General features: G+C 41.3%; 1 protein-coding gene across 2 annotated transcripts in view; it reads right to left on the reverse strand.

Annotated features, from left to right (window-relative positions):
* Positions 1-17,868, reverse strand: part of LAMA4 (laminin subunit alpha 4) — a 139,627-nt gene that overhangs the window by 79,162 nt on the left and 42,597 nt on the right. For both annotated transcript variants that reach the window (XM_037065074.1, XM_037065073.1), the window contains exons 4-5: positions 14,786-14,910; positions 9,307-9,387 (exon numbers count right to left, since the gene is read on the reverse strand). In XM_037065074.1, the coding sequence (XP_036920969.1) occupies positions 9,307-9,387; positions 14,786-14,910 (206 nt within the window). The remainder of the gene's footprint in view (positions 1-9,306; positions 9,388-14,785; positions 14,911-17,868) is intronic.

Consider the following 17,868-nt stretch of genomic DNA (forward strand, 5'->3'; position numbering starts at 1 on the left):
TCAGATAACCTAAACCTGAAATGGATCGGCTCAAGAGCGATTCAACTGAAGTAAAGCTCAGAGTCTTTGTTTGAGGGTTATGGGATGGCATTCTTTTCATCTGCTGCTGAGTGAGGAGTCAGGTAGAGCTCTTAGATCTGATGGTCACACTGTGACTGAGGGAAGGCAACGTGGAGACAAAGCAGAGGGCAGAGCAGAGAGCACCACGGATCAACAGAGTTGGAGCCCAGGTAGCCATTCTCCTGAACATTTTATATCATTGAGCCTACAGAGGCCAGCCATCTAACTGCCTTTGTTGTGGGGGCACAGCTGGTGCCCATGGTCACGCTGGCTGGGGCCTTAAGGAGACAGCCTAGCCCTGCTGGAGAGCGGTAACTGAAACCCATTCCACTTTTGCTGGCCTTGTCAACCTGTGCACTCCGGGTGGGGCTACCCCTGCTCAGAGGAAGAAATGCCTTTCTCTCTTTTCCCAAAGGTGCTCTATGGGCCAGGAAAGGCCCTGCTGGGGTGGCAGGACTGCAGACCCCATCTAAGGGCCAGCTGCTACTTGGCCCCTGTCAACTGTTGCCAGACTGTAGCCTTGAGGGAAAGAAGGACCTGTATGTCTTCCTTTCTTTAAAGAGAGAAAATGAAATTTGAATTTTATGTGAAATCTGAACTTTTCAATGTTGGCTCAAACTCGTAACAATATTGTATGAGCCAAACTACACATGTGTGCTGGCTGGCTGTGGCCGCCTTTCTGCTGCAGACCTTAAACCAGTGTTGAAGATTGGTCCACTGGAGCTGAAGATGCGTTGGGAGTGGCTGGAAAGAATGTGCAGTCATATTATCACGGGGCTAGAGTTCAGGCACAGGAGGTAGTTCTGATGTAGGAGAGAAAAAGAAAGAGCCAGCGAAGGTTTTTGAGTACGACGAAAGTAAGGAAGCCTGTGTTGGCTTCAGGGTGCAAGGGGGACTGCAGTCGGGACCGGGGAGACCGGGTTGGGTGTGGAGGGCCTGGGATAGGGCATTGACCTTGGGAATGGAAAGGAAGGGAGAACTTTCCAAGGCAATTAGTAACACCTGGCCAGTAGTAAAAAGATGCTACATTTTTAAAAGCTCCTATTTAAAGTAATAAAATCATAATTAAGAAATTAAAAACAAACTGCCAGTAACCAGAGGGGAGGCGGAAGGGGATAGTGGGAGTAAAAGCCGGAAGGGTTTTCAGGAACAACTATAAAGGACAAAACGAAAGGGGGTTAGGGTCAAGGTTGGGAAATGGAGATGGTTGGGGCCCCGGGGGAGTGGTGGAGAGAAAATGAAGACAACTGTACTTGAACAGCAATAAAAAAAAAACAACATAAAAAAGAATAATAACATAAAAGTAAAAAAAGAACAAAAATAAATAAATAGAAACAAGAACAACATCACACAAAAAAAGAACATTTGAAAAATAGAGAAACAAAACCCCCCCCACACCTGTAATCCCAAGACCCTACACGACTTTGCATACGATCTTCCAGCCTTTATTCCTATGTCTCAGTTTTTGGTGTAGTTGTAATGGCGGTGTATGTCCAATCTCTATACCCTTGGTTTGCCTTGTAACTCACAGCTTCACTTAGGTGAGTTTACTTAGTTACCACAGAAAACTGGGAGGTAGGCCACATGGGCCCCACACTCTGAGCTTGAGAGATTACTTTGGTTTTCCAGGCTCACACAGCTAGGAAGTCACAGCGCAAGACCCAGACCTTCTGACCTCCGTGTTCTTTCCTTCACTCCCCCCTGGATCACACTGCTGCTGCTATAAATGAGTGAATTCATCCAACAGAGGGACAATTCATGGCTATTTTACGAAAGGCACAGAGAGACAGGAAGAGGGAAAACCACATAGCCCATACACTGAAAGAACAGGAAACGAATTAAGCCTAATTATACATAATATCATGAACTGTAGAAATCAAAGTCTATGATAAAGATAAGACTGAATTTAAATGCTACACAACCTACAAAGAGACATCCCCAAGAGAAAATGTTTAATGAGTTTTGCATTCATACTCATTCATGTCTTTGCACCTCTAATTTACTGGCCCTCTGGTCCCCAAGCCAGAATAAATCATTCCTCTATGGAACATGAGGCTGGATTGAATTTCTAACCTTTGCTACAGTTCACCACACAGAGTATTAGATTCTTGGGCTCATTGAAATGGGACCAGATCTGTCACCTTAATGTGTAGCTGGGAACCCTGAGGTCTCAGGAGCAGAAGGACTTGCTCAAGCTCACAGAAGTCAGGTGACCGTTACTTTCTTTTCTCTGTTTAATTCCACTGTATTTGATCTCCATAGATAGTACCCTGGTCTTCCACAAGAGAAAGACCGAATTCTCTATCCTGTAAGTCAGATCTCAATCACAGTGGAAACCTACTTTAAGTTACCTTTAGTTTCAAGAACATTTTGTGGTGGTAGTTCAGAGGCAACTCTGAAGTCATATTACAAACTTCAACCACTCAGATCTTATAGGCTCACATAGCTAGGTTTCTGACTCACAGCCTCATAGAATTCCCTACTTTTATAGATAAGGAAACTAGAGCGTGGAGAAGCTAAAAATTTGCTCATTGCTACAGGGCTCAAACCAATTTTGGGACTCCAAATTTAATCCTCTTTCTCCTCCATAAGTCTGGCATTTGTATACTTTAAGTAATCAATTAATGATTATAACAGTTCAATAATCAAATGATATCAATGCACCCTATTCCTGCCTTCAAAGAGAAAATGATAAAGGATATGAAAGGATCAATAGTTGGATTTAGAGTCAATATTGGAGCTCTGGTACCCAGCAGCTTGGTCCCACTTGTTTTTTCTTCCATAACTTAATTTCTAGCTTTATCAGTGACTTGAGTCACTCAGAGAAAATAAAGCTGAGAAAGTCAGAGTCTAAATGAAAGAATTGTGCCATTATAAATGTTGTCATTTCAGTTGGGCAAAATGGAAAACAAAAGGATGTTTTTTGGAAATCAGACTAAATTTTTACCAGTAATTATTGTTCTGGGAATTTGGGGGGCTCTTTTCCTCTCCTCTGCCTCTGCTCCCAGGGTCCTACAGGTGTCAGTGAATGCCTTTACTGAGGATGCCGAAACTCACCGGTGGCACACAAGTCTTTCTCTGTAGCTGTCACTGGGATTTAATTAAATGATGAAAAAAAGTGTCTGTTGCATAGTAGGTGGCATATAAATGCTCTCTGCTTCTCTATGAAAGTGGGAAATAAGACTAGGAAAATGTAAGCAACCCATCAAGGTCACAAAACAGGAATCTAGACGCAGAGCAAGGCAGAGAGTAGGGAAACATAAGAAGCATTCTTTGCAGATAACAGAACTTCTAAAAACTTAGCACCTGTAGAAAGAATCAAAACAAATCCCTGAGTCATAATAACCCTTGATACATGAGAAAAGAAAAGAGAAAAAAATTTCTCCTCCTCTTCTTTACTCTTCTTTTCTATCATCAAAGCCAACATCAAAATCATTGTCACTGTTATCATCTTCTCCTATGATATTATGATTAGCCTTTCTTGCTAGGGTTGTACAACAGGTCCGGTGGGATTTGCTTTAATTTGCCCCATTCTTCCCTCTGATCCGTAAACAACATGATCCACATGATAAATCCTCATATGGTCTTAGCGTGTCTCTCACTCCACTGCAAAATCGAATGGGTAAAGGTATAATATTAAAGCTGCTATCAGAGACAACGAGGAACACTGAGGCATTGACATCATATATGTTTATTAATGGAAAACTTTGGATTGAATATGGAAGGTTGTGGGTTTGGTTTCAGGTTTACCACTAACTGCCTATGTGACTTCAGATTAAACCTCCACATGGCTCTGAATCTCAGGGTCATCATCTTTGAATTGTACTATCTAGGAGCAGAGGAAAGATCACATTGGGGTGAAACTGAAAATCTCCTGTCTCTAAGGTTGTTCATTCTGAGGTGGTTGGTACCAGAAGATAACTTCTCTTTGGACCTCTGTTCAGCTGGAGGACAGTAACTTGGGAAACCCTTTTCCACTTCTTGGCAGGAGGTGGGAAGTGCGGGGTCACATGGGAGAAGAAAGGACTGACTTTTCACTACATGGTGTCTTTTAAATGAACATTAAAAGTACTGTTGTTGTTTTAGTAAAAAAAATAAAGTATTATGGAAACAAATATAACTGAGTGCCTATGACATGCAATACTTTGATGGGGAAAGAGTGGCTAAAGAATTGATGCTAATAGTTCGGACCTTTTAAAAATTGTGTGATTTGGGGTAAATGCCTTAACTTCTTTGTATCTCACTTTTTTCTTCTGTAAAAGAATAAAAATGGATCTCATAGGATCCTTTTTGGCTTAAATACATTATTGTACGTAAAGTGTTTACCTTAGTGCCTGACAGACAGTAAACAATACATGCTGGTCATTATTTTTGCCATCATCATCAGACTACAGTGTGGTGAGCTCTACAGTTGGTCTAGTGGATTTCGAGAGCAGCCAGTGCAACAGGTGGATTTTAAACTGTGAGGTGGGAAAGGACTTTGGGAAGAGACAAGCAGGGGCCAGAGCAGGCTAAGAAACGTTGACCTCACTGGGAAGACAAGCGTGTTTGGGCTGTTTTACATGGTACAGTAAGAGGCTCATGTTTTTGCTTTAGACCGTGTTTCTCAAACTTGTATGTGGTATGAATCCCCGTGATACAAGAAATATTTTTATAGAATACTTTGTCCTGTGTCCATTGAAATTATTTTTAAATATTTAAATATTTCAAACATAGGTAGAAACTCCTTATGTCTGTGGCTTTTACGATCTTGAAAACCAAGATGAATTTTCTGAATAAAGCAGACAAAACTGTAAAGTTAATCAAATTCAAATTAACAGTATTAGTTCAAGATAATAGTTGATGTCTCATTACAAGCAAATGGCCACTTATGATATGACGTGGTGGGACTGTCTGAGTTCAGCACACATCTGCTGTGCTGAGCTGTGTGATAACTCTGTTTGCTTTGATGTCATGCCTTTCAGCCTTCCATTGTCTGTAGCGTGTCACTGACACATCGCTGGCTGTTATTTTCTCCCCAGCTCTTTATTATAAAATTGTGCAGAAAGTCCAGAACATGTTCAATTAACTTTTAAAATCAAGATTATCACTGAAATTAAACACAAAATTAATATTTACTGAGAACCCATAAAACTTCACAAATATTTTCAAGGACACCAGGGTGCTGGAGCCACAGTTTGAGAAACACTGGTTTTTATTGTGTGGGTGTGGTGTTGAAGATTGACACGGCAGTGGTTCACAGTGCAGTGAGAGGACTGTGGGAGAATGCAAGGCACAGTCAGAATACTATGGTACATTTACACGATGGAATTCTATGCTGCAGAAAGGAAGAAGGAGCTCCTACCCTTTGCAACATCATGGATGGAACTGGAAAGCATTATGCTGAGTGAAATAAGCCAGGCGGTGAAAGACAAATACCATATGATATCACCTTTAACAGGAATCTAAACAACAAAACAAACAAGCAAGCAAAATGTAACCAAAGACACTGAAATACAGAACAGGCTGACAGGGACCGGAGGGGAGAGGGGAGAGAATCACAGGGGAAAAGGGGAAGGACTCACATGAACAAGTATAAAGGACACATGGACAATAACTAAGGTGGGGGGCAGAGATGGGAAGGAGGTGGGGAGCACTGGGGGCGGGGGCAGGGCTGGGAATACAAGAAAGAAAACCGTACTTGAACAAGAGTTAAATAAAAAAAAAAGAAAATAGAATACAGGCCTCCAGGACTCACCTCCAGGGGTCATTTTACAGTGGGGCATGGAGGGGTTTTGAGGAGGGCTCAGGAACCTAAAGGCCTTCAGGAGATATTTACACACAGTCCATCTGAAGACCAACACTTGGTTAAATAATCTCTAAGTTCAGAAACACCCAGGGTGTTCTTGGTTTGGACTTTTTTTTGGTCTGAAATAGAGACCCATACAAATCAGCTGCATATTTTGAAAAGATCTTGTGGACAAGTCCAAGTCCACAAGTACATTGAGAGCACAGATCAGATGAACTTTAACTGGGACAACTTCACAACTTGGCTGCCAAACTCAAAACAGACACCCTCTCTCCTTTTCAGGGTCAAACACAAATGGAAAGCAGCTGAGACCACCTTTTTTTAATGATCCAGACTCTCCATGGGAAAGAAATCATTCTTCTCACTACACACTCGAAGAGTCTTTGCTCATTTTTCTTTTTTAAAAAAAAAATATATTTTTTTATTTGTCTTTAGAGAGGAAGGGAAGGAGAGAAATATCAATGTATGGTTGTTTCTTGTGAGTCCCCTGCTGGGAACTGGCCTGCAACCCAGGCATGTGGCCTGACTGGGAATCGAATCGCGATCGTGTGGTTCACAGGCCCGAGCTCAATCCACTGAGCTACACCAGCCAGGCCTCATTTTTCTATTTAACATTTTCTTTTTTTTGCCTTTGTAATGGATGGGTTTCAGGTTTATCTCCTCCGCTAGCCTTGACTTTCAAAGAAAAATAAATCATGTCTCAGAAGTTTCTGCATCCCTATCCGCTCCAGCAATCTGCTGTGTGGTCAGTTCCATTTTTAGGAGGGATCTCCTGGTTTGTAAAATCATTTTTTGATGTAAAAGACTCAGTACATTCTCTTTCGAAGTGTTGGGTGTGAGGAAGGGTGAACAGGGAAGGAGAGGAGAAGAAAAAAGTTGCTTGAACTGATCGGCCCCCATGCAGGTAAAAGGACTTAGAAGGGGTGCTTACTGCTGGCACCTTTGCGGGTGCAGCCTCATGTGGAAGGAAATTAGTAACAGATCAACAACTTTTCTCCTGCACATCAGAGAGTCATCTAATTCACGAGTTGTCAATGTTTAAAACAGGGGGAAGGGAAGAGTCCAGATGTTCAAGTTAAACTGTACAAATCCTGGTTCCCCCACAAAGCAGTAGTGTGACTTTAGACAAGTCCAATCTCCTCCCTCACCCTCTGTTTTCTCATCTACCAAATGACAAAATATGCCTCCTCTTAGGATGGTTATGAGCCTGAGAGATGAGGAATGTAAAGCAATGGGGACGCAAGAGACAGTCAGTAAAAGGCACTATTTACTTCAAAGCCATAATTTCTAGCTCTGGAAACTGGGATTCAGGGCAATGAGCCAGCATGTCCCAGACTCACACTGTGCCAGTGGTGGGAACTGGAGAAGGACCACAATGACCCATACTGTCACCAGTCAGTTTTTATTGAGCCTTTATTAAGTGCCAGGCGCCGTACTAAAAACTTGACGGCATCACCTCACAACCAGTTTTATAAGGTGGGTATTTTCATTTTCTCCATTCTGGAGATGTAGAAATAACTTAGAGGTCAAGATAACTTGCCCAGGAGGACCACAAAGGGCTAGAGTTGAGACACCAACTCAGTCTGGGTCCACTTCCACTTCCCAAACTAGTGCTGTCTCCTCCAGCCTATCAATCCAGGCCCATCATACGACCAAGTCCCACGTGGCCTTACTGGTAATGACAGGTCCCAGGAGCACCTGATGTGGACTGGGGGATTCATCATCTACAATCCCACCTCTCAGGTAGGCATGTTGTCCTGTGCCAGGTCCCCCACCGTTGCTGACAGAACCTTTAGCTGCACCCCTGTGTGATTTTGCAGGACTGAGCTTTCGGGGCCAAGGTTACTTCACTTCTGGAAGTTCTTGCATGAGGTTAGCAGGGATCTATTTAAGACCGTTAATTCTCCTCACAGGAGCCACACTGAACACTTGTTATCTAATAATACAGCTCAATCTTTACAGACTAAACCAAGTGTAACCTTAGATATCAGAGAGAAAAAGCTCCATCCCTGGCCCATTAACAGTCCTCTCAGACCCCCACTGAGCCAGGAAATGAGTAAATCAAGTGCCTCATATTATTGGGTCCCCAAGTAAGGAAATACAGCATGAATGTGTCACAAACAATCAACCTAAGGTAATCTGATCATCTCTAGAGGATAAAATTAATATGGGCCCTCAGCTTTTACTTCTCCTCCCCCTTTAATAGAGAGAAAGAGACAGCGACAGAAAAGAGAGAGAGAGAGAGAGAAGAAAAATGGAAAAAGGAAAGAAAGGAAAAATTCCCACACAACTCTTTAGGGAAAGAATTATTCACATTTTGCGCATTTAATAGTGATAACAGCAGTGACCTCCTAGTACCGAGATTTTCTCTGTACCGTAGACACTGGGGCTTTTTACTAAGAGTTGCAGAACTAATTTTTGAGGGGTGGAAGGTGTTTTATTTTCCTTTTTGGGAAGTGAGATGGCTTATAATTTAAGGTTTACATTTTGAGCCCGAGGCTGAGTAAGTCACCTCAGGACAGTGGGGAGTGTGTTGCTTCGAGGCGACCACACTGCCCATGTCGGACTGCAAGTCGGACTGCACCCTCTTGGCCCTCCCCTCTCTTTATGGCGCCACATATCATTTTGCTGCCTAAACACAGCGATGAGGCCGATGTTAATGGTATTTCTGTTAAGAAGTATAAGACATCTCTGTGAGGCTTTTTTTAGTGAAAGCCACTTTATTATAGAACACTGTGAGCAGCTGACAGGGAGGGAGAATGGGAAACGTCTTGCCAAGAAATAATTCAGTGAGAAGCCTCGGAGCCTTAACCGCCAAGGCCTTTCTTGATTGAGCAGAGCCCAGAGCAACCCCCCCAAAAGAATTAGGTGTTAGTACCAAACAGGGACGCAGAAAACATAAAGCCTCATGAAATTTGTTCATTTTTCAGGAGAAGTGGTGTAAAGAATAAGTTAAATAAAAGATTCATGCTTTTCTTCGGTATATTTCGGTGCATTGTTCTGATAGAGTACATATTTTCAATCTTCCACTTTATTTCAGTGCATTTCAATGTATTTTCAATGTATTGCTCTAATAGAGGATTGGATTCACTTTTTATATACCGAGGGAGCCTCACTCTCTATTAATTATACCACTGGTTCTCGGTGATAGAGAGGTAAGTGTTACCAAAACCACCCAGGAAATCTCTCTAAAATGCACATACTCATTACTTCTTTCCACATGCATTTATCCTGACGTGGGCCTGGCCTGGACCCCCAGGGAGCGTGGTGTTCTATCTGCATCTGGGGGAGGGGGTTAGGAAAGCTTCCCCACGGGGTTTTGAAGTACTGCCATCCACTCCTTTCTCTCAAGCATAGGCTTCAGGGCCTACTGAAGGGACCAAGGCAGAGCTGATAAGTGCAAGAAACAGAAGGCTTCCTTTGACCCACAAAGAAAATGGTGCATTTTATTAGCTTACCTTTCACAGTTAGGCCCAGCATAGTTTTCTTTACAAATACACCGAACAGCTCCATTTTTCCTATAGCAGGATTCTGCAAAACTAGAATTGTAAGGGAATAGTAGAAGTCAATTCCATAAATCATCGAAAAGACTGTCTGCAAATGAGTGTGGTCATTTGCTTTATTTAAATAAATCTTCTGGCTTTCAGGAAAGTTGAGACCATTTTCAGCCAGAAAATGCCACTCCATTTGTGAAACCATTTTCCAGGTTTCATAGGGGCATTTCATTATTTTTTTCCTTGGAGCAGTGAGAATATATCAGTGGCACTATATCAGAAAACCATATATATATTCCAAAGACAGATAAAACAATCAAATTTTGCCTGCAATTTTAGATTTATATGAGAATTTCCTCATATTCCCATCACCTATTGTATATAAATTTGAAAGTCTGCCCCACCCTTTTTTCTTCCCTAGATCTCTTCCATTCTTCAAGGATATGAACCAATTCTAAAATATACGATCTTCTCAGAACCTTAATGTCTTTTATGTGCACCTTGAAGATAAAGAATGGAGGGACCAGCTCAGTTGGTCAAGGTCACAGAGCAAGTACTCAAACAATAGGACCCACAGTAAAAGGATTCTAGTCTATGGAACCCCTGTCTTGATTCATCTTCATTTTTTGTGGTAGATAATGAAAAGTAGGACAGAAAAGGATAAAAATATTAGTTCAGCAGAATAAATAACCATCTTAAATACTGAGGCAGGAGAAGTGAAATATTATTCTCCTCATGTTTGGAAAATTCTACCTTGACACATGAATCCACCCATATGAGGTGGGTGGGAAAGTTTTAAAGACTTTTAAATTACTTTTGGCTTAAATGCTGTGCAATCGATGGACTATGATCTGCTGTTCTCACATTCCTGCGTGTCTCAGCAATTTTCCCTAATGGGCTTTTGGAGGAAAGCAAATGGATGTGTTTGCTTTGTTTGAAGATATTTATACAATCAGTCAGAAAACAATATGTGCTTCTCAGTGAAAGGTAATACCCACAATTTATTTTCCCTAACAGTTTGATTAAAAACATTCCCACAAAATTACATGTCTTTGGTCTTTACTCTTTATTTTGCTTGTTCTTATTCCTTAGGCTACTTAAAGAAACACTGTCAGTTAAGAGTCCAGAACAAACCCTCATTCATGCTTCTTTGAAGATGTTTCACCCAGCAGCCTGCCTACTGCTTGAAGGACTGAAACATCTGTCGGTGTTTGCAGTCATCTGCCTTGAGCTAATGTCCTGCTGTTTCATACAGATGACATTTCCCTTAATTGGAGCCATTACTATAGCTACTAGCAGACATGGAGGATGTCTGGTCAACCCCAAAATAAACAAATGAATTTTGTGCAAGTGGTCCCTGGGAATAGCTGCATGACCACCAGTGTCTGTGGTGGGAGACTCAGAGGCAACACCAGACACTGAGGGTTCCTTTTTTGTTTTTCATCTGCATTCATTGTTTGTATTTTCCTCATAGTAAAGTCTGCCTTGGCTAAGGAAATGAAAACACTGCACCTTTCCCAGCCACAATAACAACCATGGCCTCCTTTCAAAGAGGAAGAAAGCCTTTTTGCTCTTGGAAAACCCACAGGGAACTTAAAGAAAAATAGACTCAGCACTCTTTGTTTGCTAAACTCCCTCCGATGTAATTTCCTTGCTTTTCAATGTGGCTATTGTAACTCGAAATCCAAATCCTGGGTCTGTAGGCTCAAACATTGGATCTTGGAAAGTATAATCTAGACCCCATACTTGGTGCCTTTCAGAGCTTAAATAACAGTACTGGCAGTTCCACTTTTATAGAAAGTAGAAATGAGAATTTTAAAAAATCTGAAAGAGGCTATGGTGCAACTGATTTTCGATAATATATTTGATTAGTATTCGAGATCAGTTAACTAAGTCAATAATAAGTCTAGACCAAAGGCTAGAACTTCGTAGGATCCAGGCAAATTTGTCCTGTTCTATGATCACAGACTACCTTCCCATCCCCATTTTTGTAGCTAGTTTTTTTTTGTTTTTGTTTTTTTGGTTTTTTACCACAAGAGATTCAAGAGGCAGAACTATTGCCACTACAAACAAAAAACAAAAACAAAAAACAAAACAAAACACCAGCAGGCCTCTCACACCCTTCCCAATTCCTCCACATCCCCATGTATGTTCTTTACTTCTAGGTGATATATTTTTGTTTTCAGCAGGTTTTTCAATCTTAAATCTGTACTACGAAGACTTCAGTTTTCATGTCTGTGAATATGTTCCCAATGGCAGAGCACATTCCCTAAAACTTTTGATTATTCTTTGGAACTGAGATCCACTCACAGACAGAGAGAACATGGTGGAGATGGTGATCCTTGATGCCTATGGAAACTTTCCTCTTTCAAGGCAGGAAGGTTTTACCCAATTGGCAAAGTTGCTGCTTCAATTATTTAAATGAGTTAGCAGCCTTCGTAATAGCTTCTTAATCAACTGAAATGCTGGATAATCTGGTTCAAAAGGGAAAAGGTCATTTGCTTTAGGAGCTTCGTTGCACTGCTGTATTTTGACCTATCTTTTTTAAAAATATTTTTTAAATTTATTTTTAGAGAGAGGGGAAAAAAGGAGAAAGAGAGAGAGAAACATCAATGTGTGGTTGTCTCTCATGTGACCCCAACTGGGGACCCTGGCCTGCAACCCAGGCATGTGCTCTGACTGGGAATCGAACCAGCGACCCTTTGCTTCACAGGCCAGTGCTCAATCTACTGAGCTACACCAACCACGGCAATTTTGACCTATCTTAATAAAGGCAGGACTTTTGGACTGTTTTCTTCACTGCTGTCACTGGTACATATTTGGCACTTAAGTGCTTGATAAATATTTGTTGATTGCATGCAGACAAAACTTCTCAGTTTATAGAAATAAGGTTCCAAGAGTCTCTTGTCTCAAGACATTAACATCAAATAATTTAGATAAAGTCTTGTCATAGGAATGGGATAAAACGTGCAGAAGTCAGACAATACACTTAGCATTTGGGATTGCCTTTCTAATTCATCTGTTTGTTTCTAAATAAACTGCAGCTCAAAGCTTCTAAAGTTATTGTGAACAGTTTAATGCTATATAGAATCTTTGTTTACTTGGGCGAATGAGTGAAACCTGTTATTGGGAAGCTGGAAGTAAATATATTTAACAAAATGACTATATCAAGTAAGAGAGCAGCATGCTAAGCATGTCATTAGGTATGGCTAGGACTGATGTTTGAGGACAGAATATCAATGAACAATGAAACAATACACCTAGATGAGGCAAAGGGAGCTCATAAATTGGACGCACTTGAGTGGAAATAACAGAACATCTAATGTTGGAGTTTTCTACTCTCACTCTCAGTACTATCAATTTTGCACACATTGTTAATATCATCAGACATGAAAAATTGCAAAGCACAGGCTGAGGTGGTTTAATGATTTTTAAAGTAAGATAGGGCTGCAAAATGTCTGACTTCCTCACTGGCTGTCAGAGCCACTGGAGGATTTGAATAAATCACAAGCTATTAGGTGAAATGTTTATCAACACTGGTATTCAATTAAGGACAAAAAATTAGGGGAATATTTGGTTGTCATCTTCTCTTTTCTCTTTTTAAGAAAGTGTGTGTGGGCACACATGTGTGTGGCAGCTATTCAGGCCTTTTTTATCTATCTTACGTGCATTTTTAAATTTAATCTTTACAACCACTACCAAGTAAATATTACATTCAAACTCTTAGAACAGTTTCTGACATAGATTAAGCAGAATGTGTCAGAAAAAATATAAAGTATGAATTTAATAAATCCAACACCTACCATATACCTTTTATGCGTAAGGCACCAACCCAAATGGTCCACACACATTATCCTAGTCCAGCTTTATGAGAATGGCTAAAAACACCAATGAAGAGAAAAAGATCTGAATCTAGTTTTCTGGACCCCAAACCCCATGGAAACTGAGGCCTTGTCTGAGACCATACAGCTATCACGTGCCAGAGCATGGTTATTAAACTAGTTTCATCACTCTGTCTACTGGAAGTATATTATAGATATAGTTTTTGACTCGGATTCCTAGTTCAGAACTCCTAAAACTTTGGAATTTCAAGACTGTCTTTGTCATTCCTAATGAGCTCCTTTCAACTATAACAGAGTGTATGGTAATGAAGTGACTCTTGATGGCTCCTACTAGCTTCCAGATGGAAGCTGGTCTGTCTGAGGAACCAACCACACTATTGGAGGTTGGAACTTGCAGCCCCGTTCCTCCGCACCTCAGGATTGGGGGGAGGCGCTGAAGCTTGAGTTTAATCACCAATCATCTAATCAATCATGATTATGTAAGGGAACTTCAATAAAGCTCTTCAAGCAAGGTGTGGGGAGCTTCTGGGTTGGTGACACGTTGATGTGCTGAAAAGGTGGTGCCCCTGGGGAGTCAGCACACAGAAGTTCTGGCCCTTCCCATGACCTCATCCATACCACACCTTGTGCATCTTTTCCATTGGGCTGTTCCTGAGTTATAAGAAAATTATAAGAAAACTCGCTTTTCCTTATAAGAAAACTCACTTTCCAGAGTTCTGCGAGTCATTCTAGATAATTGTCAAACCTAAGTGGGGCTGAGGAATCCCCAGATTTGTAGTTGACTGAAAAACATGAGAAAAGCCTGGGGACCTCGTTCTGGCTGGCTTCTGCAGTGGGACTGGGTCCTTAAATTCTGGGGGTGCCATAATTGAATTGATTGTAGGGGGCTAAGTTGGCATAAAAAAAGCAGAAGAATTGGATAATATTTGGAAAATGAAACATTACTACACCATTTTAATTCTACATTTGGTCATTTTAAAGCCAATGCAATGGCTAGGCATGACTTGACTCGTGGATTTATATATATTAATTAGGTACCTGAAAAAAACCATTATTTCCATGAAGATGTATGTCTATTCTCTTTAGCTTTTCACTGAGGTCAAAACATAACCAGAGTTGAAAATTAGTTTTCTTGGAGATCTTCTATGAGGTAATTAGCCTAAATCACACATTCTGTTTATCTGTGTTTTAATTCTTATTGAAAAGCCTATGTAGGGAAATGTCTGCTTTGTCAGAGTCGGAAGAAACACTCTCACTGAGAATCTTGGGTTATAACGAATCTGTTGGCATCAGCAGTTGTGATCTCTCTAGATCAAGGCATAATCAAGAAAAGATGACACTAACTTTGCTTATAAAACTTGGGACATTCCATTAACTTTATTATTCATCTTAATATTTTGGGAATGGAGTCATCACCGACACTGCAAGTGCTTCAGCTTCCCTGCAGGTGTATTTAGCCTAGAGACCCCTTCAGTACTTTTTCCAGTCTCATCTCAACAAGAGGTACACAGTTTTAACTATGGAAAAAACCTCAGAACTCTGGACAGGGACAAAAAGAGGGGGATGAGCAGCAGAAGAAACCATCTTCCTTTAGGACTTACTTGGCCAATTGTGGTAGGGGACAGGGGCATGGCTGGCAGAGCTGGGGGGGTCCCCTGATGGAATCTCCAATAAAGCCATCTAGACATTTCTCACAGCGCTCTCCTGTTGTGTTCCGCTGGCAGTTCTATGAGACAAAAGAAAGGGAAATTGAAAAGTACACAAAAGAAATTTTATAGACAGTGAATCTGGGAACCAAGTGATACTTCTAGCAAAGGCAACAGCAGGCTTGACAGAAGAGATGGTATGCATTGGCATGGGTCATCGGAAAGGAGCTGTGCTGCCCAGTCAGTGCTACAAAGTGTGCATGATGGCGCACGGCTTCCTCCTGGACTTCCATGTGTGCTGGCAGCCTGGGATTCTCTTTGGAGTTCATGAGCAGAGAGGATTACTCATGAGTTACTTGTTTCAATTCAGAATGATAATCAGAATGATCAAACTCTGGATGTTGTAGTAGCATCAACTTAATGACTTACAATGAATATAAAATGAAAAAAACCCCCAAAATCTCCCTAGTGCTTACCCATGACAGTAGGAACTATTTAAGGATTTATGGGCTTGGAAGAACAAATATGCCATACTGAAGGATAAAAGGAGTAGAAGGTAGATAAAGAATTTTCTGCTAACGGATTGATGTCTTGGATAGTGACATATAAGAAATGGTAAGTTCATTCATTTGTGTGATTTCTCCATTTGTTGTGAAGGTCACAACAAAGAAAGAACAGAATAGGCTGATTCTTCTGCCCAGATGCCTGTTCATTATTCAAAATCTTTACCTGGTCTCAGAACTTCCAGGGATTCCTCTCTGATGCTCACCTCGTACCACCACTTACACTGAACTGTTATCATCTGCTCCCACCTAATGTCTTCAACCACTACTGCCATCAGCTTGAGTGGGCAGGTACTCATAGCTCTTTGTCCAGCTGGTGGATTGGTTTCTGACTATTTCTCCACAAGAGGCAGTGATGCTAGTTCACTGATGGCTTTCTCCAACTGGACTGGCTGGGATTGCACAAGGCAGTGCCATTAGTATTAGAGTATTTTCATCTTTACAGTCATCAGAGTGGATAGAGATTGAATAGGGTATTCAGTGAAAAATTGTACTGTTAAAATCAGAATGCCACTGAAGAGACGTGCTTCTGTTTGAGCAACTCCTTTGGTAAGACCTATGCACAGAGTTTCAAAAGAAATACTTTTTCCAAACAGTGCTCTGTGGAGGAAGCCTAGGGAAGGCAAGATGAAGTAGTGGTAGGCTGAACTCTGAGCTCTTTTGTGTGTATGTTGAAGTTCAAAATAAAATAATAGTGAGGCTCCTCTGTAAACATTCTACAGAGACTAATTCTCATGGTAATTCTAAGGGAAGTTACATTTTTCCCACCAGTTTACATAGAAGAGGTGGAGGCACAGAGAGGTTAGGTACATTTCCCAATGTCATGCAGATGACATTTTGAATGCCAGATGTGACATTCAAACTTAGGCAGTCTGGCTCCAGAGGCAAGGCTGTTTGTTCCCACATTATATGTTTCCTCGAGTGTGTTAGAGAAAAGGTTCCTTTCCAAAAATGTCACAAAATGAACGCGTGAGAAGATGCCACCCAATTATATGAACAGCTTGAGCCTCAGATGAAGTACAATAACACAAGAGTCAAAAAGAAGGGTGCTGCCCTGGCTGGTGTAGCTCAGTGGATTGAGCGTGGGCCTGCGAACCAGACGATCGCGGTTCGATTCCCAGTCAGGGCACATGCCTGGGTTGCAGGCGGGTTCCTTGCAGGCTAACTCCCAGCAGGGAACGCACAAAAGGCAACCATACATTGATGTTTCTCTCCCTCTCTCCTTCCCCTCTAAAGATAAATAAATAAATAAATCTTTAAAAAAAAAAAAAAAAGAAGGGTGCTAATGTGGGCAAGAAGTTGTCCTGGTTGAACACCCTTTGCACACTAAACTGGTCGTCTTTGGCTCCTGATCAGAATTATGTTAGAATAGAATTTAGGGGATAGTTCAGATTGCCTGGTAGATCAGTTAGAAACTGAAAAATAAAGTACGATGTGCAAATAACAGGATGTTAACATCATTCCCTCATAATTCTTAATACTGTGTCTTTTGCTAAGTCAGTCGTCAGTAAATACTTGTTGGGGAAAAAAATGAAAGAAAAAGTGGCAAAGAGTAAACTAGTCAATTCGTGTCTGGAACAAATAAAAGAAATTAGCATAAACCCAAGGCAACTGAAAACCAGTGACAACCTCTCATCCCAGGGAAAACCAAGGATGCCAAGAAAACCCGGCTGCCAAGAATCGATGCTGCGAGCAATCGGCAGGGCTACATATGGACTGGGGTTGAACTTGTGCGAGTCCTTGTTGGACAGATGAAGTCCATCTGTGCAGGGCACTTTTTGTGCCTGAAATGCCTGTTAAGAGGCAAAAAAATGAGCTAATTCTTAATTCTGTCCCTTATGGCTCCTCAGATAGATGCTTTGGATTCCTCGTCAGGGCTCTAATCCTACCATGGCAGCCACGGGCAGCAGTTACCCTCAAGAGCAAAGTTACCAAATCTCCCCGACCTGTAAATGTTCAGAGTGCAAACACTGATTTGCCTCATCTGCCTCCTTTAAAAGGGTTTGTAACAAAATGCCCTAAAAGGCATTGGTGCACAGCCTGGGAGACGGGCAGGGAGAGTGCTAGAAGAAGGGACTAGCTGTTCAACTTTCTAGCTGGTTGACTTTGAACGAGTGACTAGACCTTTCTTGGGTCTTTATTCTCTATCTGTAAAACAAGGATCTAGGCTAGATGGTCTATCACGTTTCCTGTAGTTCTGAAAATTTTTTAGTCAGATATTGCAACACCCCTTTACCTTCAAGGCTCTGCCTTTTAAAAAACAGAAGACAAGATGACAACAAGCAGTAAGTATGTTGTTGGAGAGGAACAGCTATTTTTAAATAAAACTGGCCTCACTCAAATATAAAAAAAGCATTCTAATCTTTGGTCAGTGGTTAAGAAAGCTACTCTCTAGGCAATGGATTGCATGTTAGTATTAGGAGTGACATTTGGATAGTAACTGTGTCTCCTTCACATGAAAAGTGATGTTTCTTG

The sequence above is a fragment of the Sturnira hondurensis genome, unplaced genomic scaffold (assembly GCF_014824575.4).
Source record: "Sturnira hondurensis isolate 20B ecotype Veracruz unplaced genomic scaffold, ASM1482457v3 Scaffold0015596, whole genome shotgun sequence".
Classification (NCBI taxonomy): domain Eukaryota; kingdom Metazoa; phylum Chordata; class Mammalia; order Chiroptera; family Phyllostomidae; genus Sturnira; species Sturnira hondurensis.